Raw genomic sequence first — 24,802 nt, 5'->3', positions numbered from 1 at the left:
AAGGTGATGGCAGCTCTCCTTCTTCTCTTTAGGAAACCCCACTTTATGCTTAGTAAGAACCCATCACGGTGAGGATTAAAGCTCACTTACAGTAATGGCAGATGGGCTGGGAGGGATGGCGGCGAGGTTGGTTTCTCCTGGAAAACCTTTGCAGCTGTCCCAAGGAGAGCTGCTGGCAGGGCTGGCCCTGGTGCACCCCCTGCATGTTCTGGGGCCCACTGAGCTCTTCCGTCCTCACCTGCTCCCCACGAACTCTGCTCCAGCCCAGCTCCTGTCCCCTGTCCCTCTCACAGCCTTGTGTCCCTTTCCTTCTCTGCAGGCCAAACTGCACATTGTTTCTCATTTCTGTCCACTTCAGTCCATAAAGCCAGACCCCAGGTTCTTCTAACCCCACTGCCCTAGTCCAATCCTCCCAGCGAATTCCCCACCGCCACGGTCGTCCGTGTATCGGAGCGCAGTGGTTTTTCTCCTCTGTCTGCTCCTGGGACTCCTGGAACCGTTCACAGACCACAGCTGCAAACGTGATCCTCAACTTATGGTCCCAGAAGTGCTACATAACAGTCACAGTAAGTGTCTAGTGTAGGGACATTCAAGCTTGTGGTGCATGTCACCCCTCCCTGGGCCCTTTGGGTTTATACTCTGAAGGACTTTGGAACTGTAAATGTAAGATTCCTGAGGTAGTAACCCCATCAATAGTACTCATATCTATGTGACTTACAAGTCTGTACAACCTTGGAAAAAATTATACATAGGATTTGTCTCAGGTGTTTAAGTCAAAGATTTTTATTTCTGTTTTCTTTTTAGACAAAGCTGTCGTAAGAATTACAGATGAGAGATCATGCACAAATCACAGCTGTCCCTCAATGACAAAAATACAAATTCAAAATTTTTTAAAAAATCAGTTTTTAGTGACCCAGATGGCTGGGAAAATGCTGACAGGGTTTTCTGGTCTACCATGGAATTTTCTAAGTCAATGAGAAGGATGCTGCCTGTCCTGGCTGTATTATTTCCTACCATGAGAAGAGCCTCCGTATACGGAACATGCTTATTTCAGAAAATTGGCAGTAGATGGCTTTGAAGGGGAGTCGGTTAAGCTGGAATTGCTGTTGGAACTCAGGAAGCACCGTCCTGTGGGCCCCCGCGTGGGGGACACAGAGACTCACTTCCAGGGAGCTCCTGGCTCAGCGCGTCACTCATGTCTTCAACAGCCAGATCTCATTGCGCCGCCCGTAGGGCTTCATGGGAGGGTCATATCCGGTGCAGAAGTAGACGTCCTTCTGGTAGGTGGCTGTGCCCTCCAGGGCGGCTCGCAGCTGGGCAGCGTGAGCTACATAGTCGGCTTCCTTGGCATAACCACCAAACTGCCTGGGGATACAAGAGCAAGGGCTGGTCAGGAAAGCACGTGACCTCTGAGAGAGGCAGAATCACTAAAACAAAGGAGTCCCTCGCCATGCTTGTTGGGGCAAGCACGCTACAGTGGTGACAAGGGGACAGATTTACCACTTCCTACATGGGTGGATTTGACCTCTCCGAGCCTCAGTTTCCTCATCTGTTAAAAGGGGATATATTTTCTCTTCCCTCCAAAGCTGTTATGAGTATTAAATGCAATAATGGATGTGAAAACATCAATGCAGGGCCTGAAACACAGTCGCCACATGCTAAATGTCAGCTTCCCTTTCCTTCCTGAGGTCTCCCAAGGCCGTGGTGGGCTGGCTTCCCCATGGCCGCGCCTTCACCCCTCTCTCTAGCTCCCTCTACAGCCCCGCTTCTTCTCTGCCTCTCTGTCACCAGTCTGGGAAAAAGGAGGAACAAAGTGGAGTTAGGGTGGAACTGCAGTTTAAGTGAGGTTGCTGACGCTCCTTCCATGGCAGAGCAGCTCTAAGGACCAAGCACATCACGGTGACATGTAGCAGCTTCATTAAAAACCAGAGCTAACAAAGGCAAGGACCCAGGGAAGTCTTGGGAGGGCCCCTACGCAAGCTTTAAACATGCCCCAAATACAGAAATCACTTCTTCTGCGCAAATCATGAAAGCCTTCTTTTTCTAATAAAAGACGTTTTCTAAATGTGGCATTTCTCCTGATGGCAGAAGTTGGGGACAGAGAACCAATAAAGCCTGTCTTTTCAAGATTATTATTCTCCCCCTTATGTCATCTGCCTCTGTTCCAAAATTCATCTCGTAGCCTACCCTAAACATACCACTCGAAATCTGGGTCGCACTAAAATCTTTATTAGAGTCCAATACATCCCCATTTCTAATGAGCTTTATGACTCAAAAGTCTGAATTTGCACCAGGCGAAGATTAGGCCAAATAATGCATTACTTTTGGTGGAGCCCTCTGAATCACGCTTTGCTCTTTTATAAGTGGTTAGTCATTCTCGGCAAGCATTCAGCACGCTGGGTACAGGATCGCTGAGGTGAAAACACCCAGGATTGCATTTGTAAGAAATTGGTTATTCTAATGTCTAGACGACAGCTACGGAACATGGATGGAGCCGAGACCAATCTCGAATAGAGGAGGCTTGGATCTTCAAACATACTGAAGAAAGACCATAAGGCAGATGAAGACGGTTGGGCTCTAGCTTCACTGAGGCTCAAACGAGAGGAAATGGATTGAGGCAGAGAACAAACATTCAGGAAGGGTTTTTCTGGCAAGAAAGGCCTGCACAATGGCGTATTTTCTTTTCTTTTTTTTTTTTTTTTACTAAGAATGTCTTTAGACCGAGAACCTCTGTCCCAAATGAAGCAGATGCTGGATGGGGGAGCAGGTGGGGAGGGCCCCCTGAAGCCCCTACTTCTGCCGTGACCCTGAGCTGTGCTCTGAAAAAGGGACAGTGTTGGCTCTTTAAGTACTGATTTTGTGAAGGTCCAAAGAGCAGGTCCCCAAATGTCTTCATCCATCAGTGGGAGGCAAAATGGCCAATGTGAGCTCAGATCCTAGCCCCGCCCTTTCTGGGCCATGGTCTTGGGCAAATCCTTTAAGTTCTCGCATCTTCAGGTCCTTCATCTGTTGCAGTAGGATGGTGACCGCATCAGTCCTCGAAGGCTGTTGTAAAGTTTGCAGAGAAGACTGTGCAAACTGCTCAGCCCGGTGCCTGTGACATGGCGAGCTCACAGCAAGTCGGAGCTATTATTGTCACTTTGCGATTTGCACAGAACAGCCTTTCCATTCCCTGACTCTGAGCTGGAGGACACGGTGGTATCTAAAGTAGTACCATGAACCGGCCCAGTTTTTTTTTTTTTTTTTTTTTTGTGAGACAGAGTCTCGCTCTGTTGCCTGGCTAGAGTGAGTGCCGTGGCGTCAGCCTAGCTCACAGCAACCTCAGACTCCTGGGCTTAAGCGATCCTCCTGCCTCAGCCTCCCGAGTAGCTGGGACTACAGGCATGCGCCACCATGCCCGGCTAATTTTTTTGTATATATATTTTTAGTTGGCCAGATAATTTCTTTTCTATTTTTGGTAGAGACGGGGTCTCACTCTTGCTCAGGCTGGTCTCGAACTCCTGACCGCGAGCGATCCACCCGCCTCGGCCTCCCAGAGTGCTAGGATTACAGGCGTGAGCCACCGCACCCGGCCCCGGCCCAGTTAACAATTCTCATGTTCACAACAGGCCTGCTCTCAAAACTGACCCCACGTCCCAATCCCGTTCCCAGTCTTCTTCCTTTGTTCTAATTTTTCTTTCTTTCTTTCCTTCCTTTTTTTAAACAGCAGTTATCACCACCTACCGTATTATACACTTTACTTACTATGTTCCTTTTTATGGTCTGTGTCCCCTGGTGGAACACAGGCTCCACAGGGGCAGGGATTTTTGTCGTTTTGCCCACTGCTGTATCCTGAGCACCTAACACAGCGCCCAACACATGTTAGACCCCTCGGCTAAAGAATGATTCTGGGAGAAACAATAAAAGTGACTGTCTTCAGGTTGACAGACCTAAGATGATAGCACTTAAGACCTACTAGTGAGTTAAGTGTTTAAATGAGTCTATTTGCCCCACATTCACTCACCCACTCATTTGTATAATAAACATCTGTGCATACGCTACAGGGACAGGGTGGGAACGCAAACAGGAAAAGTGCATCAGCTGGAGCCAGAGGGGAAGGCCTTGAACGCCAAGCTAAAGCGTTTGAACCTGATCCTAGATGCACAGGGAGACCTAAGAAAGGGCTTTCAAGTAGGGCCAGATTGTGTTTTAGAAGGCAGTGGAGAGACGGGGCAATCGCAAAGGACTGAGAGATGAGGAGCCGCTGGAGCCCAGGGACAGCCAAGGACAGAGGAGGGGGTGTGAGAGAGAGGACTCAGGGCTCTCCAGCGATTCCAGCTAAGCCTCCAAGTGGAGGCAGATGCCTCTGACCAGAATAGGGATTGTGAACAGGAGGGGTGCGTAGGGGTTTGGTTGGGGGGCACATTGATATTGAGGTGCCTCTGTGAAATACATTCATGCACCAATTACTGAATATCTAAATGCGTGTCCTTAGACTTGGGACAGAACTGGCGTCAGAGATATCGATTGGGGAAAGTGATGATCTAGGGAAAGAGAACTTGGGAGTCCCAGTGAGTAGGTACTAGCGACAGACATGGTAAGGAGTGATACAAGGGAGAGATGTGCAAACAGAGGGTCAGAAGGTTGCTCTTTGCACAGCGGCACATGCTTGTAATCCCAGCTACTCGGGTGGCCGAGGCAGGAGGATTGCTTGAGGCCAAGAGTTCAAGAACAGCCTGGACATATCGAGATCCCGTCTCTACAAAAACTAAATAAAATTAGCCAGGTGTGTTGGTGCACACCTGCAGTCCCCACTACTTGGGAGGCTGAGGCAGAAAGATGGCTCAGGCCCAGGAGTTTGAGGCTGCAGTGAGCTATGATCATGCCACTGCACTCCAGCCTGGGCGACAGAATGATGCCCAGTCTCTAAAAAAATTAAAAAAAAAAAAAAGATTGCTCTTGGGAATCCTAATACCTAAGTGGTGGGTGGAGGAAGAGGACTTGGCAAGGGACACTGAGAAGAGGCTGCCTAAGAAGTACACAGATACCAGCAGAGAGTGCAACGGAGAATGTCATCACTCAGGGGTTCCCAAAATTCCCTTCTGGAAAACCCTTGACTCCTGATATTTATTTCCAGGCAGACTGAGATGCTTGCAATAAAGACAAAAATTTCCCTATTGCTTCATCATGGGAGCATTTTACTGGAAAACACACACAACTGGGTGGGCTATGGAACAGATACATGTAATCCCCTCTCTGCTAAGTTAACCACCTCACCCTGACCCCCCGCAGAGCCGCACACATGCCAGGAAACCAGACCCTCCCAGGAACACGGCCCTGGAACACGAAGGAGCTCAGCTCTGGCTGACTCAGCTTGTGTTCACGGACAAGCTGCCTCATTCCTTCCTGCCTCAGCTCCAACCTGTACACGGGGGATGACCAAGCACCCGTGGCTCCCCAAGCGCACGAGCGTGCTGAGCGTGAGGTAAGGGATGCTCGTAAAGTGCTTTGAGCTCCCAAAAGGAAATCAACACAAACTGCACATTATTTTTTTGTGAGCCTGTTAATAAGTTTCCATCTAATCCCTCATCTTCAAAGAAGCTCTCCTCCAGGGCGCTGTATTTTATGTCACCCAAGGTCAGAGCTCGGTATTCCGGACAAAGAATTTGGTTACCATGGGAACTGAGAAATCGCATGCATGCACACACACGTGCTCTGTCTCTCTCTCACACACACACACACATATACATACACACACGTGTGCATGTATGCTCCAGATTCCAGAAACCCAAAGGGGGCTGGGAGAATTAGAACGGGAGATGCCAGAGGGAGGGGCTTTTGTTCCAAGGAGGCAGAAAACCCTAACGTGTTATTTTCAGGGAGTGTCTGGTGCAGGCACAGTGAGGAAGAAAGAGAAATGGCACGACTCTGAGCTTGCCTGCCCAACTCTGTCTGGAACTTTAACAACCAACAGGTCAACACAAAGCAGTGGGGAGTCGGCTGTGCACGCCGCCCTGTGCAAGGCAAAAGAAGCGTCAGACTACGAACTGACAGCCTCGTGGCAACTGGAGAAGAGGCTTAACACAATAAGCATTTCGTTCAGCCCGGCGGAGCCAGCGCTGACGGAGCTGAACATCACTGAGCACAAAGCACAGCCAGACAGACACTCCAGGGCCATGGGACGATAGAGACGCCTTCCCACCCTTGCAAAGTCTAAGCGTAGCGGCCAGGACACAAACACGACACACACAAAGATAATGTTGGGTGGAAGGAAAGACTGGAAAGGAGGTAGAAGGTACAAAGTGAATGTTCTGGGGGCAGGGAATAGGGAATGATCAGTTCTGACTTGGAATATGAAGAAACAGTATTAGGGAAGACATGATATTAAGCATTTATTGAGCATCTTCTTGATGCTGGCAATGAACAGCATGACAACGTTCCTGTCCTCACAGCGCTCCAAGCAAGCAGAGCCTGGGGAAGGGACTGAGGGGGCTGGGGGGGTGCGAGGGAGGGTCTCAAGTGGATGTTGTGTCCAGGGCAGGGGGGTGGGCGTGTCGGGAGGCAGCGGGTGAGATGCTCTGAGATCGGTGGACAGTTGGGAATGGGGCTCCATTGTGCCTCGATAGGCATTTTTACCAGGCTTTACTGCCTGGTTAAACATTTGGAGAACCCAAAGTTTACCCAGCTGTCTCCTCATGGGAATGGAGTGTCTCAATCCTAGCTTGGGCTTTGGTCCAAACCCTAACATGTGCTAAGGTCAGGGACAGCCTGAGGTCCCCAACCAGAGCTGAGCAGCCTCCTGGGAGGCTCGGTTTCTGAGCAGGGGAGGTGGTGCGAGTGGTCCTGTGCTCCAGGCTGGTGGTGCTAAAACGACAATCCAGTAGGGGCACAGGCGGGAGAACCAGAAACCAATCAGGAGGCCACTGCAATCATTCGGCAAGAGGCGACATCGACCTGTGGTGGTGCGAAGGAAGAGGCAGCCAGGAACAAATGGGGATCGGGCCAATAATCACATGTGGATGGTGAAGGAGTCATAATGACACCTGAACCGGGTGGGTAGGAGGAGGGAAGGGACCGACACTAAGACAGAGAACACAGAAAGGGATCCAATTTGGGGAGGAAATCTGAGTTCTGTTTCGGGCATGTTCAGTTGGGAGACACTTGAGGAGGGCGCTGGAGACGTGGGCTGGAGCTGGGGACAAAGGCCGGCACCGGACCCACTGACCCGGCGTCACCCACCTGAAGCCCCTGCCTAGCGTGAGATTATAAAAGGCTCTTGGGACAGCTGACAGCTGTGGGAGGAGATAAAGTGGTGATTAATTAGGTTTAGAAACAAAATCTTATCATTGGCAAGGCTTTTAGAGGTGAGGTGGATCAAATATTAGAGACACTCAATAAACGTTTATCAAATCGAACCAAACTTCCCACCTAGTACAAACGTTACACAGCATAATTGTCCCGAGTCTCTGGATGGTGCTTGAATCCCTCCAGGGGCAAGGACTTCATTCCTTCATGATGTCCATTTCACTGCTAGAAACCTTATGCCAGAATGTTTATTTATGCCTAGAAATATGCCTATAATTTCAATCCATAGATACCAGGGTTTTTTTTTTTAAATCTCTGGAACAACACAGTCCTTAACTATCTTCAGGCATTGGGTTTTTTTTTTTTTTTTTTGCTCTTTTTCCCAGTAAAATTTCCCCCCACTTTGAAGGGCAGAGACTTTGTTTCCTGTTATATCTTCAGCACCTAAAACAGTTCCTGGTTCGGAGTAAGTGAACAATGAACCCGTTCTCTTTTGAATGAAGGAATGAATGAACAAAGGGGTCCATGGCATTGCCTCAGTTTCCACGTTGAGTCTGATGGGATAAGACATTCAAGGGAGACAGACACGGGTCAGGCTGCAGAGTTACCAGCACACAGGGGCTAGCTGACGCTAAACAAGGGGACAGACCTTTAGGAGAGACAGCAGAGAGAGAGAGACACACAGGAGAGGCAAGGGACCAAGATCTCGCATTCATCTATCCACTCACCACCTTCCTACTGAGCACTTACTAGATTCTAGCCAATGACCCTGCCGTCAGGAAGCTTGCATGCTAGTAGGAGAGAGGACAATAAATAAATGAACAAACACGTATATAATGCAAGCGATAAGTGATGCAAAGAAACATACAACAGGATAAGGGCACAGAAAGGGACAAGGTGCTATTTTCGATGACAGAATGGTCAGGCAAGGCCCCTTTCAATGCAAGTAAGGGAGCGAAATAAGTGGGTGCTGTATAAGACTGAAAACCCTCGGCCCAAACTCCTGTGGTTACAAACAAGGGGTGAAATACCTAAGAGCCTGGCAGGAACCTGGGCCAACACCGGTCTGCAGATCTCCTAAGCAGTAATGCGCGAATTCCCTAAGGGTTTAGCGGATGGGCTCTTTCTCCCAAACTTCTCCTCCTCTAGGCTGAACTCCCCAAGCTGCTAGTGGCCCTCACAAGGGCCTGGTGATGTAAAGGGGGAAACAACTTCAGCAACCCTCGGTGCCTATAGCTGACAAAGTTTCTTCACATGCACAATGTCACCGGCCCTCACAATAATGCATTATACATCCTTCCTTGTGGATGAGAAAACTGAGGCTCAGAAAGGTTAAGTAACTCGCCCAAAGTTATAAAACTCATAATTATTAGAGTTGAGGTTCAAAGTGTATCTTTGTAACTTTGACTTTTTTGTTGTTAATTCTAGTAAAACTTGATTTAATTCACGAGGAAGGTGAAGCCAAGAAGAGGAGAAAGGGCTAAAGTTTACTCAGTGCCCACCTCCGTAGGCATTTCCAGATATTACCATACTTCCACCCTCACCCTCAACCCTGGAAGCTAGGTACTCTTATCCCCATCTTACAGGTGAGGAAACTGAGGCACAGCGAGGCTTGGTAACACGCCAAAGGTCTGCCAGCCATTCAGTCGTGAGCTGGGACTGAAGCTACAGGTCACCCTGACAATGAACTCCTGGTTCTCAACTCTTTCCTTTATCCACAGACATTTCATTAAAACTGTGAAAGTTTCATTAAAACCATCAAAACTCTCCTGCTGTTGGTCTCTGTTGAGAACCGGGTGCTGAAAGGAGCCAAGGAGGCCCAGCTCTAACCTAAGTGTCCTTTACAGAACATCGAGGGAGGAGAGTGGTCTGGAACGTTCCCACTGGTCTAAGTGTGAGGACAATTCTATTGCCCCTTGTGAACAGTAAAAACATTCTGATAGTGTTATTCTTTTCACAGCATTCTAGTCATCTAAACAGCACTAATAATTAATACTGCTAATAAATGCATAATCCCTTTGTAGACATCCTTCACAAGGTCATAAAAAAAAGCAAGACTGAATTAAGGATGCAAGGCTTTCATTTTAGAATTAAGTTTGTCATCTAATGCCCTCTCTGCATTATTTGGAAGAGCACTTTTGCACTGAAGTAGCACACTTGCCTTCTACCGTCCCATTAATGCTGCTTTCAACTGAATCAGAAATAGCGAGAATTACCACAGGGTACTTTCAGACACACATCTGACTGTGCAGTGACACCAAGTGGCGAGCCGAGGAATGATCTTTTGCTAAGTTAGAACTACACGTTAAGTGAAAAAAAATTCACAGAGCCAGGCTGGACACCATTATTTGGCACTTTCATCTGTTTAGATTTCAGAGAATTAAGAGAAAATTGCCACAGACCCGGCTTTAATATTACCCTTTAAATAGATACCTTTTCCCACCATAAGGAACCAGGGTTTCTGAGAGAAATGGCTAATTCCAGCTCTGAGCAAGAAATGTTAAGATGTGCTCAAAATGTCTTGTCATATCGGAAAGCAAGGAAACTACCAAAGAGTTCTAGAATTGTGTCAAAAAGTCTGAGAAATCAAGAGCCTCCCAACGGCCAAAGCTAAGACAATTTGAGCTTCAATAAGAAGAATAACTGCAACGCACTGAAATGTATCAAATACGTTTAAATTCCTGTGTTTATAATCACACTCAGAAAACAAAGACCCAGACCATCTCACTTTCGGAGGATGTTGAGGAATGAAATCGTTATTTTGAAAACTGGTCAATAAAGAGAAGGTATCAAGTATGTGTCTTGCTTTTCCTATAAGACTCAGGGAAACCAAACAGTAGATGAGGGGAAGTTTCTCTTTATTTACTATTTCAGCTAATAGGCCGGGTGCGGTGGCTCACGCCTGTAATCCTAGCACTCTGGGAGGCCGAGGGGGGAGGATCGCTCAAGGTCAGGAGTTCGAGAGCAGCCTGAGCAAGAGCAAGACCCCGTCTCTACTAAAAAATAGAAAGAAATGATTTGGACAGCTAAAAATATATAGAAAAAAAATTAGCCGGGCATGGTGGTGCATGCCTATAGTCCCAGCTACTCGGGAGGCTGAGGCAGGAGGATCGTTAAGCCCAAGAGTTCGAGGCTGCAGTGAGCTATGATCATCAGACTGCGCTCCAGCTGGGCGACATAGTGAGACCGTGTCCCTAATAAATAAATAAACAGTATCTTAATAAATACTGAAAGATACTCTTTAACAATAATCCTGTGAGATTATATTACACCCCCACCCCAACACACATGAGGTTACATTATCAACACTTAACAGATGGAGAAACTAAGTCTTACAGAGGCTGACTAACTTCCCAAGCATCATCCTGCTAGTGAGCAGCAGAGGTGGATTCCAACTATAAAATGCCTGCTCAGTATATCACACCAGAATACTTCCCAAAGCACAGGAAAGAGAACAGAAGAGACGGCAGGCGCTAGGGTGAGACCTGCAGACACCCAGCACACAAGGTTTAAGGAGACGCTCACACCCAGTGCCCATCCCGCACCTGGACAATGTGAGAGTGAGCGCTCGCTTAAGTTCTGCACCTTAGGTGCCTCACTCCACACCCAGGAGAAGACACTGTGTAGTGAGTTTGCTTTCTCTGCAGCCTCTGTGGCAAAGCTGCAGAGTCAGAGTGAGGACTGCAGTAGAAGCCTGGAACTGAGGCTCTGGTTCCAGCTCCCAGATGCATGACATTCACTGTCCTCAGGGAGGCCCCTATGGTCCCCTGGCCTTGGGCTGCCCACAGCAGCAAGGTTCACATTTCCAGCATGTTCACACAGCTCCAAGGGAAAGCTGTCACACCCCAGGTGCAGGGTTGGGGCAGAGCAGCCAAATGACTAACTCTGGAGGTCCCTAGGAGTGGACCAAAATTTTGTCCAGCGCAAGGTCATGTGCATATTTATTTTTCATGAGGTTGTTCCTGAGCTGAACCCAACTTCTACCTATGGTTACTTCTGGTGAAGATCCTAGTCTTCCCCTGTGTGCTTTGGTGCCTGTCACATAGTAGGATTTTAACAAATGGGGCGTCATCAATTATCTAGAAGAGACTTGGTTCCTGAGAGGAAGCTGGAGACCAAACGATAGAAACATGCAAGCGTCTGCACCTGCTGTTCTCTACGCCTAGGGAACATGACTCCAGTGAGGTCCTGGAAACAGGGCCAGAAAGACAATAGGACGGATGTGTGCTCTGCTCAAAGGACCACAGAGCAGGAACAACAAGGGGGCGGGAGCCCAGCTCTGGCAGATGCTCCCTGCCCTTTCGGCACTCAAAGGGGGTGCAGGGTAGAAATCACGTGTCCCCAGCCCTTCATGCTTCCCACGTGTCCACAACCCACACCGCAGTTTGACTTAGATTCTTGCTGCATCTCCCAGAGCCCTGGGGCAGCTAATGCAGCCGTTCATCGTAAGCTCAAGCTACGGAGTTACTCTCTCCACCGTCAATTTGGCAACTGGCCAAGGCACTTATTCAGATAAAATGCAAATGTTAGTATGCTGCAACCTGCAGAAACTAAAATGAGAAACCGTCAGGATTCAGAATTTCCTACTTAAATTAACATTTAACAGATGGAGAAACTAAGTTGTAATTAATTAAATTAATTCAGCAACCATAGAAGTTCAAGGCGCATGCTCGCTGGAGATGATTCAAGGAGTGGTTATGGGAATTAACTGAGTGCCGGCCTGGGAAGAAGCCCAGAGCATCCTTCCCCTTACGTGGAATAGACGGTGATGCTGTCCCGCTCCTCGATTTTGACGCTTTCGTCACTGGGAATTGGTGGGTTGCTCTGAAACTGGTTTGGAATCCGGAACCAGACTTTTAATTTCTTCTGCAGGGAGCCATCTTCACTGGGGAACACGGCAAAGGAAATAGGGACTGTCATCCCCATCCAAGCTCCTGAAAACGTAAAAACACACAGTGCGGCAGGGCTTAGAGGCAGCGCTTGCTCAGGGCTGGGGAAGATACACCAGTCTTGTTCTTCTTCCAAGGGCATATTTTTTGTGCTTTACATTAACAATGAACATTTCAGGTGTTTAAAAATATACAGTGAGGGCCAGGTGTGGGGGCTCACGCCTGTAATCCAAGCACTCCGGGAGGCTGAGGCGGGAGGATACCTTGAGGGCAGGAGTTGGAGAATAGCCTGAGCAAGAGAGACCCCATCTCTACTAAAAATAGAAAAAATTAGCCAGCCATGATGTTGTGTGCCTATAGTCCCACCTACTTGGGAGGCTGAGGCAGGAGAATTGGTTAAGCCTAGGAGTTTGAGGTTGCTGTGAGCTAGGCTGATGCCAATGGCACTCTAGCCTGGGTGACAGAATGAGATTCTGTCTCAAAAAAAAAAAAAGGCCGGGCGAGGTGGCTCACACCTGTAATCCTAGCAATCTGGGAGGCCGAGGCGGGAGGATTGTTTGAGCTCAGGAGTTTGAGACCAGCCGGAGCAAGAGCAAGACCCCGTCTCTACTAAAAATAGAAAGAAATTATATGGACAGCTAAAAATATATATAGAAAAAATTAGCCGGGCATGGTGGCACATGCCTGTAGTCCCAGCTACTCGGGAGGCTGAGGCAGGAAGATTGCTTGAGTCCAGGAGTGTGAGGTTGCTGTGAGCTAGGATGATGCCACGGCACTCACTCTAGCCCGGGCAACAGAGTGAGACTCTGTCTCAAAAAAAAAAAATAAAATAAAAACAAATAAAAACATAGTGAGACATACATGAACACCTTTTATATTTATGCCTTGGAGGTAGGACTATAGTGGTATGACTCTTGAAAAAATTACCTGGCAATATATATCAAGACTGTATATTATCAGTACCTACTTATTTCCTATCTAAACATCCATTTTAAGGAAATAATCCAAAATATGGAAAAGGCTATAAGTAATAGGATATTCACTGCAGCAGAATTTATACTCCTGTTCAAAACAGTAATATGTCTAAGTAAATTAAAGGCACATGATTCAGCATAATGTAGATATGAATACTTCTGCTAAATAAAGCAGTAGTAGAAAATAATTATGAAATAATAAGTAACAGAAGCAGGATATGCAACTGTAGGAACACTCAGATTACTTTAAAAACCCCTAAAGAAATATAGTCAAAAGACAACAATGATTATGTTAAAATGGGGGAGGGATTAGGGATACTGTTTTGTTATTTTTAAGATTTTCTTTAATGAGCTTTATAATTTTTATACATATTTACATATTAAAAACATTATGACCGTGTTAAGAAGGCAAAGATTTCTTCTTAACCTCCTACTGGTCAACTTATCTTCCAAAGCTTGATTACTTTGGTCCTAGAGTAAATGGTATTAAGGTTAATATCAGTTTCTAACTTTCTAAATGATTAGCTTGAGAAATATCCTAAAAATTAAACACGACATACATCTCTTTTCTCGCCTTGCTTTCTGACCCATTTTTGGTTTTCAGTGATTCTAAAGTGCCTCCCAAATTAAAAGCTTCTTAAGAGACAAACTCCTATTTAAGTATGGTTTACGTGCTGACACGTACGCCTTTCATGAAACTTTAGGCCTATCATTTTGAAAACACGGAGGCAGCCAGCATGAACTGCCAAGTCTGCAAGAGCAGGACAGCCCAAGAATTCTCAGACCCTTTGTTTGCTGGTACAGAGTCTGGGACCCGCCACGCTGAGCCTCAGTGCCCAGCATAATCAAAGCTGCCAGGGCCGACGCTGGGGGTTTCCAGCCGGGGGCTGGAGGTTGCACATCAGATGCCACCTTGCCTTGTGCCGTGGCTCGGCTTCCTGTGGGTACCTCACCCGGTCAACCAATCCAAAAACACAATAAGCACCGTAAGGCTGAAAAAAAAATAAATAGAGCAAACGGCCCCAGACCTGGGAGCGAGGCAGGAATTCAGAGACAGGGGAGCAAGGACACCTCAAAGTGAGGGGCAGGAGTGGTTTCCCCAGAGTTCCCTGCGAGGAGCTCCTTGTTTGCACAGGGCAGGAGTTCATGCGCCCCTGAAGCAGGTGGTTTGTAGCCCTTTCCTTGTGTTTCCTTCTGAGGAAGGGAGACCAGGGCCACGTCCTGCAGGGAACTCACCCTTGTCATTGGTGCCTCCCACATACTTCACGACTTTGGGCATTGCCTCCCGCAGAGCCTCATCCACAGGCTTGTCGGTCACTTCCACTGTGGCAAACTTCCCTCCCTCACAGGTCCTTTCCTCATAGGTGACTTCTTCCTAGAGACAGAGAAGACACAGTGCCTAAGAGATACAAAGTGGCAACCTGTGATATCTCTAGAAGCAGCAATCCTCCCGCCACAAGAGATATAAACTGCTAAAAAACTTTCATGACTGGTCTGGTGACAGGGCAGAAGAGACAGGCTTGAGAATGAAGGGCCACGAGAAATAGATTCTGGGATTCTTATAAATGTAGAGACAAATCAGAGGCAGAAAAAACTTATAATTGACATTCTCAGGGATATAAGAGAAGATATTACATCCCCAAACACCAAAATACTATAAAAAGGAAACGTTTAGAGATCAAAGGAGCTATTGCAAATTAAAAATCTGAGAACAGAAAGGAAAAATTCACTACAGAGTTTGGAAGATAAAGTTGAAAGAAGGCTGGGTGTGGTGGCTCACGCCTGTAATCCTAGCACTCTGGGAGGCTAAGGCAGGCGGATCGTTTGAGCTCAGGAGTTCGAGACCAGCCTGAGAAAAAGTGAGACCTCCATCTCTACTAAAAAAATAGAAATAAATTAGCTGGACAACTAAAAATATACAGAAAAAATTAGCCGGGCATGGTGGCACATGCCTGTAGTCCCAGCTACTTGGGAGGCTGAGGCAGGAGGATCGCTTGAGCCCAGGAGTTTGAGGTTGCTGTGAGCGAGGCTGACACCACGGCACTCTAGCCCAGGCAACAGAGTGAGACTCTGTCTCAAAAAAAAAAAAGTTGAAAGAAATCTTCCAGAAAGTCAACTACAAGAAGTAGAAAATAGAAAAGAAAGTCAGAGGATTGAGCCAGATCTGACATCTGAATAATACAAGATCTAGAAAAAGAGAAGAAGAAAAACTTGGAAGGGAGGAAACAAGAAGTACAATAAAAACAATCTCATAAAAAACTTGAAGGGCCCAAAATTAGCCTCGTTCTAGTAGCAGTGCTGCAATTCAAGAAGAAACAGAGTATAGTTGTTTCTCAGCATCCATGGAGGATTGGATCCAAGATTCTTGTGAATATCAAAATCCACAGACACATAAGACTCTTATACACAGTTGCACAGTATTTGCATATAACCTACACACATCCTCCCATATACTTTAAATCACCTCTAGAGTATTTACTTATAACACCTAATACAATATACATGCTATGTCAATAGCTGTTATACTATAATGTTTATTCATATTATTTTTTATTGTTGTACCATTATTATTTTTTTGAATATTTTCCATTGGTTGGCTGAAAACAGATCCAGAACCCACAGACACGGAGGGCCAACTGCAGTTCTGTTCACGCTGTGCTCCCAGACAGAACGCCCTCCCCCTAACTCTCACGTCACTAAATCATAGCCTCCCAATCCACTTAACACTCAGCTCCACTGTTGCTTTCTGCACAAATCCTGCCTCCTTTCCCTCACCACCACTGTCCACACTGAGCGTCTGTCTTTTCCCTGTTGTTTAGACTCACAGGACCCTGCAGCACTCCCTCAGCACCCCGACCCCTCTGTACCAGGTGAAGTCTCATATAATTTTGTATTCCTGGACATACTGTAAGGCAGTGTTTTTCAAACATTTTAAAAATCATAATCAGCAGTGGCTCACGCCTATAATCCTAGCACTCTGAGAGGCCAAGGTGGGAGAATCGTTTGAACTCAGGAGTTCGAGACCAGCTGGAGCAGGAGTGAGACTCCTATCTCTGCAAAAAAATAGAAAAATTAGCCAGGTGTGGTGGCTTGCGCCTATAGTCCCAGCTACTTGGGAGGCTGAGGCAGGAGGATTGCTTGAGCCCAGGAGTTTGAGGTTGCATGGGCTACAATGATGTCATCACACTCTACCCGGGGTGACAGAGTGAGATTCTGCTTCCAAAAAAAAAGAAATCATAATCCATGACAAGGAAAACGTTTTTATGTCAAGCCTTATCATGAATTTACACTTGGTTGAAACAAAGTTTCAAAAAATAATACTTTACTCTTATGAATGGGATGCATTCTGATACTTTCTTTTTTTCCTATCCTGTTTTCTTCTATTCTACTCTACCTGAGTGAATTTTACTCTATTTCCCTAGAAAACAAAAACTTGGTCTATATTAATTTTACTGTCTGGTACTGGAACACTATTAAAGTTTATAAAATCTGCAATAAAGTCTTTGTGGACAGAACTATACCACAGAGCTTTACATATTATAGACTCAATAGATATTTATTTGATTAAGGAGTAGTCTCTCCTAATGATTATGAAAACAGACACATGATAGGGAACCTGGTGCCCTAGGCTGGTAGAACGGGGTTTCCTACAATCCCCTAGGCTGAAGATTCCCAACTAGGGATGAGGGTGTGACTCCCAGGGGACTCGAAGAATCTCTGGAGGAGGGTAGGACTATGGGGCGAGTGGCCAGTGCAGTCTGAACAAACATATTTAATATTATAATTTTATATTTGGAATACAAAACTACCTATTATTTTTGTAATGCAAAATTAAAGGAGAGTGAGAAAGAGGCTAGGGAAATCTGAAAGCAAACCCGAGTGACAATTTCATACCTAAACTGCCCTCACATGGGGTAGGGGAATTGCACCAGACCAAGAATCAGGGGCAGCAAATTGACCTTGACTTTGGGGCACTGTGCCCGTAACTCTAAGGACTGCTGTGAGGCCCTCCACTCGCAGAGGCTGACACTCCAAAGAGCCTGCAGGAGCAAACTGTTAAGCAAACTCAGGGTGTTTTACTCTTTCTGGCTCTGTCATAGCAGAGAATTCTGGAACTCCCCTTCCATTTGAGACCCCACTGAGTCTTGCCACTTGTATATGTTTTAAATTCCAGAAATGCTACTCTGTGAATCACAGGATTTCAACACTGAAAGAGGTTTTAAAGTCCACTAATCTAATTCATTTTACCAAAGAGGAAATGAAGAAATGAGATTGAATTGCTCAAGATGACACAGCTACTAAACGGTGAAACGGAAACAAAAATTCCACTCCCCAAACTCCAGTCTAATGCTTGTTGCAAGACTGTCTACAGCTATGAGGGGGTGAAGTGAACACTTTAACCTCTCCCTAGCCACCGCATTAGGTATTTGGGGCAGACATTTGTATCCGGAGCAAAGGTATTAGAAGTCATTTTATACAGTTACTTCTTATTTTATTTTATTTTTTTTTGAGACAGGGTCTCGCTCTGTCACCAAGGCTGTAGTGCCATGCTGCCATCATAGCTCACTGTAACCTCAAACTCCTGGCCTCAAGTGATCCTCTCCCCTTGGCCTCCCAAAGTGCTATGGGTGGGAACCACTGTACCTGGCCTTATGTAGTTACTTCTTTTAGAAATGGGAAAACCGATGACAAGATCTTACTAGAGAAAGAACCAACTGGATCTTTCCTCTAGTGTTTCTTTTCTTCTTTTATTTATTCAACCAACAACTACTGAGCGTCTACTATGTACTGAGTATTGCCCCGGATGCTACAAGACAGAGATGAAAGACTTGGTTTCCGACATCAGGAAAGGCATGGTGTAATAAGAGAAGCCAGGAACACAGAAGGCTGTCCTCTGATGACACGTTTAAGGGGCAAGGAGTGCCAGGGCAGTAGGGGAACGCAGGGGAGGACTACTCAGGTTAGCCTGGGGGGCACTGGTGTATTTGCTGACATGTTCGGGTAGGTCAATCCTTACAGATCACCCAACTGGACATTCAGTCACTGCTTCATTGATTCACTGAATACACATTACTGAAAACCTCTGCTGGGTGCTACAGATTTGGAGAGTAATACAATGGGGATAATTAGGAGAGTGGAGGGAAGAATTACACAAATTATTACACGATGCTGTAAATGCTTCGACAGTTTAGGGAGGGGATTCCAGGTAGTGGGTAGCACGGGGGCAAAAGAGGAGAGATCAAGAACAGTACGATGATGGGAAAAAATACAGGCAGTTCATGCAGCTGGAAGGAAGACTGTCAAACAGGGCACATGAGGAAGGGGTCCAGAGGAGCTGGGAGGGGCCAGATCCTGGAAGAATTCAAAGGCTGTTGTAGGGAGTTGGACTTTATAACCATTAGTCCAATGACAGTGACCTGATAGCAAGCCAGTTTCACCTACCCAAAGTTATTAATAGTTCAAGTGACTTTTGCCATCTAAACACAGGATTTTGCAAATATGTCTGAATCTTGAGTGGAGGATTCCCTGGAGCAGAAAAGACCTCTAAGGAATGGTGCAGTGATCTGTTCCCCCAGGCTCACAGGACAGCCTGTCCCCCAGGTGGAAAGTCCACAGCAAGGAAGGAAAGGCTGCCGTGAAAGGAATCCAGCTTGCTTCAGAGTGCCAGGGTCCCCTCGGTAAGTCTACCATCCTTTAAGGCTTAACTCAACTCCACTGCTTCCTCCTTGAGTGACCCTCTCTATGAACTCCGAAAGCAAGGCACCTCTAGAGCTGAAAGGCCCTTACATACCCGTCAGTCCAGTCGCTTCCTAATACAGAGGAGCAGACTGTCCCCTGGGCAGTTGGACACCCAGGTCTGGGGCTCTGCAGGACACTGGCACAGAAATATCAATATGGGAGACTAAGGTTGTGAATGAGGTGGAGGTTGCCCAGTGAGCACACAGAGCGTTCTATCCCAGTCTAATCGCGTTAGTTAACCCCCTGCCTAAAAGCCTGCATTCACCAAGTTCTTGGCTTACCCTCAATGATCCAGGCACCACTTGTCTTCCACCTGCCTTGCCAGCCACGCCCTGAGCATGTCCTCCATGGCCTCCTGCTCTTCCCTTTAGTGCCACGGTCACTCCCAGCTGAGGCCTCCGTACCTGCTGTTTCCTCTGCCTAGAGTGTTCTCCTGCCTTTCCTGACAACTTCCTGCTCATCCGACAGGTCCCAACCTAAAAGTTTCTTCCTCAGAGAGGATTCTAATTTAAAGCAGCTTCCCATGATATTCACACACCCCCTTACACTTTCACAACACAATACTTACTGTAATTACAATTAAATAATGATGGATTCCATCCCCACCCCCAACCATAGCCCCATGGGGCCAGGGACTCTCCACCACCAGGTGTCTCTGTGTCTTGCACATTGTAGGCACTCAACAAATATTTGTGAGAAAGGAGGGCTGCAGAATGAAACCTGGTTTTATTCTAGTGACGAGGAATACAATAGCCATAGCCAGGCAGAGAGATAAGAACCTCAACTGACAAGATCTCCTGCAATAAAGCTGGGCCACAATGTCTTAAACCAGCCTTACAGCAGGGACGACCCATTTTTACAGCATCTACATCCATAGCCTCTCATTGGAACCACTGGACCACTTTGAAAATTTAGGTTTTTGAGAGGTGGATATTTTAAATCTATTCTAGTTCTCCAGGGAGCTCTATTTAAATTTAACCAGAGTCCTCTATTTCTGCAAAGAATAAAGCACCTATGTTAACACAGTCTTGATTCTTAAAACTTAACATTTTTAGTGCATTTGCCTGTGATAGAACATAATAGCTCTCCTTCACCCCATCTCCAGGTACCCTATACTTCCAATCAGTTACTAGATGAGGACTTTGGCCTGTGGCCACAAACACTAATTTTCAACATTCATGGAAAGCTTGGTCAAGTCCAAGTCTCAGACAAAGGTGCTGTGAGAATGCCTCTTACTACGGGATCTACAAGTCCTCTGCAAGGTCGGTTATTTTCTTGCCACCAGATGTGGTAGGTATGTATGTTGATTCTGGAAGCCCCCATTCTCATTACAAGAAAAGATTGATCATAATAATTAACCTAACAGAGTACTTGGTATGTGTCCGGTATTATTTCAAACGCTTTACGTGGATTCATTCATTCAATTCTTCCAACAACCCTGTGAAGAAGTTAGTGCTTTAACACATTAACAGCCACGTGAGTTGTATTTAACTCACACTAGTCTTGAGCCCGGGGCCTCGTGAAGCAAAATGTGGGCAAAACCCCGCAGTTGGTTCGTGAAAATTTTACTTGTTGATGTTTTTATTGTTATAATTAATATTGACAAATTAGTTCTAAAAACATGAATTAAATGAATAGAAGTCAATAAATTTTATTTTTCATTAAGTTTTTCTTTAACTTAGAAAGGATCATTTTGTTTTTGAAGTTTTTATTCTGTTTTTGTAATAAAATACTGTGGCCCCCAAGGAAAAAATTTTTTTTCTAGTGTGGCAGTCAATGTGTTAATTTTCATTTTCAGATGAAACTGGAGAACAAGAGGTTAAGTAACATGCCCAAGTTACAGTGGCCAAGTGGTGGAGCCAGGATTCAAACCCAGGGTATCGGGTCCTAACCAACATGCACAGGGTGGACACAAATCTGATAAGGATGTCAGTTATTAATATCAGTCCTGCTCTGAGCATACACAATACATAGCCAATCCAACACAAAGAGCTGTCTACCCTCCTCCCTCCTTGAGCAACGAGGAAGGCACCTGATAAGTTCTGCAGTAGCACTGGTCTCCCTGCCAACTTGCCTGGAATCAGTCCTGAACATCTGATGAGCCTGAAGCCCATGCTACGTGGGGCTCATGGTATACAATCCATTTGCCCAGGAGAGTGGACAACAGTTTCTGACACAGACTCTGTGTCAGAATAAGAAAGAGAATTTCAGGTGGAAGCTCTCTTCGAAATAACAACATCCTGAATTTGCATATTTAAAAAGGTTTATAAATATCTTTGGTTATTCAATTAATTGTCACATTGGCACTGTCATTCTCATCTTAGAGTTAAGAAATTTGAAGGTTTAGAGTAGTTGAGATGTTAAGTAACTTACCCAAAGTAACCTGTAAAAGTAAGGGGAAGCTAACTGCTACTGTGCCCAGTGCTAGGTATTCTGTTGAATAATTTATAATTGGTTATCTCATTTAAACTTTAAAACAATCTATTAAGATACGATTATTTGCTCTCACAATTAGCTTCAGAAAGGCGAATTTACCTGTGGCCATACAATGAGTAAGAGTGAAGTTGAGATGAGTTCTGACATATGGCTATTACTATATCGGTAGAGTATACTGGTTTATAAAATGTTTTAAAAGAATTTAATTTTTCATAGTAATTCTGGGAGTAGATGAGAAAGATATTTTTGTACCCATTCTACTCTGTAGAAACGGAGGTTCATTCGGGTTATATGATTTGCTTCAGCGTGGTAACAATATCCCCTATGGCCCCAAGTTCCCATCCAATGTTGAGGGAAGATGCTTATCAGGGAGCTGCATTTATCCCAGAGGCACCACATTAGTGGCAGGTGACACTGTATCAATAAGAGGCTAACAACTACTACAGTATTTAGAACAGAGGAAATTTGATGCAAGGAATTGGTTACACAGACGATAAAGGGGCTGAGGTGCCAAAAAGGAGACAGAGAGGTGACCTAGAGGTTAATAAGCACCTTAGGAGAGATGGAGGAAGGATCACCTGTTACCTGAGACCAGATACCTGGGTCACCCAGTAGAAGCTAGAACCATGGTGGCCTGTGTAGCTGAAGCCACAGAGAAGCTCACGGTAGTACAGCCCTGATGGGGGAGGGGAAGGGGGGTGGGAAGAAATGCTCTGGTTTCTCCCTTTTTCCTATCTCCCACTAGTGCCCGCCACTGGGCACACCTAGCTGGGAGCCAGGTGACACGGCCTGGGAAACAGCCGGCAGGGGCCAGCGCTCACTCCACACGGAGACAGACGGCAGAACAGGGAAGGGCTGAGGAAGGACTCGGAGGGCACAGGCCACAGACCAGCCCAGACCCTCTTCCTGCATTCGCCATCGTCATTAACTGAAAAGACTAAGCGAGCCCCGTTCCGCTGCAGAAAGGAAAGCTCTCTCAGAGCTGGGGTAACACGTGGATTCTTAAGGTGCTAGGACCAACAGGAATCCTCCTCAGGGCGCGTCCACAGACTGGCATGTCGCAGGCACTAGCTGGTCCATGGATGGCATCCCTGCAGTGTTCACAAACATTTCAGCCAGCTGCCAACAGCTGAAACCGACATAGTCACCTTACTCAAAACTACAGCCTCACCCAGCACTCCCTGTCCCTCACCCCCTTCTCTGCTTGTTCTCTTCACAGCACTGATCACTGCCTGATCCGTGATAGTCTACTGCCTTGTTCACCAGCCACTAAACACAAGCTCCGTGAGGGCAGGGATTTTTCCTGCTTTTCTTCACTCTTTATCCCCAACGCCTAGGAGAGTGCCTGACACACAGCCAGCACTCAAAAAAAAAAAAAAAAGATTGTTGAATTAATTAATTTTAAATCGGGAGATGTTACATGAAGAATCTGTATATCTGGTTTTCCTTCTAAACTGGGCAACACTGGTTCACATCACTGCACAGCAACACTGGCTGGAGTGGCCCTTCGTAGACGGGGACCTGAGTGCTCTCTCTGATTGCCTCAGTCCCCACCCGGCCTTAGAGTCTGAAACAGCCAGCTTCGCTCATTTCCATAACCTGCCTGGCTGCTGCTGGCATTCAGATATGTCACCTTTTATGGGGCTAACCTGCTCATTAGACACAGAACTGGCAAAACAGAGGTGGGAAAGGCCTCTGGCTGCCTGAGGAGTCTAGCTGAGGGTTTTTGTGTGGTGATCCTCTTACTAGGTATGGGAACTTAGCCTCCAGGCAACACAGTCCTTTAACGAGTGGGGCACCATGCTGGGAGCAGCGGCAGTGCACAATGTACCTGTCCTAAGTACCCTCTGCAAGGAGATTACAATCTAGTAGCAGACTCCTTGTTTTCAGGGGTGCAGTCCAATTCGTCCATGTCAGTACTGATGTAAATTTGGGAGTATACAGCAATTACGGTGTCCTTACTCATTCTGTATTCTAGGTATCCAACTCCAGCAGATCTATCGGCCGAAAGCAACGGTACAGCTCTGGGCCTCTGTGCACACTATTCTGTTTTGTGCACTCCTACACATCCCCAAGGCCCAGCTCAAGACACTTCTGTGAAAGGTGTCATCATGGTCACCTGGCAAAATTGACAGCCCCTTCCCTTGCACTCCCTGCCTGGCACATTACGTCTATGCAGCACAGATCTTGCTCATTTGTACATTGGCCCCCTTCCCTTATCCTCAGGGATATATTCCAAGGTCCCCAGTGGATGCCGAGGATATACCCGAAACTCTGTATATACTGCATTTTCCCTCTACCTATGATAAACTTTAATTTATGAAAGATTAACAACAATAGCTAATAACAAAACAGAACAATTGTAACAATTGTTATAACTCCTCTTGCACTTCGCGGCTATTACGTAAAATAAGGGTTATTTGAACACAAACACTGCAAACCATGGAAGTTCCTCTGATAACCCAGCTGGCTACTAACCGACTAAGTGGGGGTCGGGGGAGAGCATATACAGCCTGGATGAGCAGGACAGAAGGTGGATTTAGGTCCGGGGTGGCGAGATTTCATCACGTTTCTCAGAACGGCCCAAAGTTGAAAACCTAGAGATTGTTTATTTCTAGACTCTTCCCTTTAACAGTTTTGGAGGCAGTTGACCTCTGGTAACTGAAACTGCAGATAAGAGGGAGGATTACTGTACTTAGTTCTCCAGTACTGGGTTGTTTCTTGCCAACAAGGCTGTTGTCAGTCATTTCTGCCACCCAGTGTCACTCAAAAACCAAAACCGTTCACAATGTTTCAATGAATGATGGCATTCAACAGGCTGCGCCCACCTCGTCAAGCTGGGCTTCTCCCCACAAATCACCCTCTCCTCTCTGTCCCGCCTCTTCCCAGCTGTGCCCTTCGGCCTGTTGCACGGGGACCTCTCACTGCCCTCCTTCCCCGCCCGAGCGCGGGGCGGCAGAGGGACGCGCCCACGGCAGAAACCGGAACGCACAGCGCGGGGCACATTCGCGTCCCCCCTGTCCCTCAGACCCCCCCTCCGGCCCCGACCACGATGGGGGTGGGGCGCAGCCGCCCTTCAGGTCCTCGGCAGCCCTGAGGGCCTACCTTGTCCCCTTTGCTCAGGACCTGCCAAGGCCATGTCTCTACGCGCCCAAACAGCGAGTTCCCGATCATGCCCAACATGTTGTCGCCGTCGCGCCCAGGACGCACTGGCTGCAGGGCGGGCGCTGTCCCGGCTCCGCCCAGCGGCGCTGCGCGCGGGGAGGCGGCCGGCACAGGCCCGGAGCGGCGGGACCGCAGGGGAGCCGCGCTCCGCCTCCTGCGGGCACCCGCGGGGGTCCCTCCGTCGGCCCCTCCTCTTGTACTGAGTCTCACCAAATCTCTGGGGACCTGGAAATAGATTTAGCCAGCGGTGGTGGGGAGCTTCCTAGGACCTTTCCCCCAGACCTCTACCCTCCGCCGCGTCCTCTTCCAGGCAAC

General features: G+C 46.9%; 1 protein-coding gene across 1 annotated transcript; it reads right to left on the bottom strand.

The window, feature by feature from the left end:
• Nucleotides 1-760: 760 nt before the first annotated feature.
• On the bottom strand, nucleotides 761-24,549 carry HEBP1 (heme binding protein 1). Its single transcript, XM_045554295.1, has 4 exons — nucleotides 24,428-24,549; nucleotides 14,384-14,522; nucleotides 12,038-12,218; nucleotides 761-1,365 (listed from the first exon to the last, which is right to left on the bottom strand). The coding sequence occupies exons 1-4, from the start codon at nucleotides 24,503-24,505 to the stop codon at nucleotides 1,194-1,196; spliced, it is 570 nt and encodes a 189-aa protein (XP_045410251.1). The 5' UTR covers nucleotides 24,506-24,549; the 3' UTR covers nucleotides 761-1,193.
• Nucleotides 24,550-24,802: the final 253 nt, after the last annotated feature.

Source organism: Lemur catta, chromosome 6 (genome assembly GCF_020740605.2).
Source record: "Lemur catta isolate mLemCat1 chromosome 6, mLemCat1.pri, whole genome shotgun sequence".
Lineage (NCBI taxonomy): Eukaryota > Metazoa > Chordata > Mammalia > Primates > Lemuridae > Lemur > Lemur catta.
This window is presented reverse-complemented; position numbering and strand designations above follow the sequence as displayed.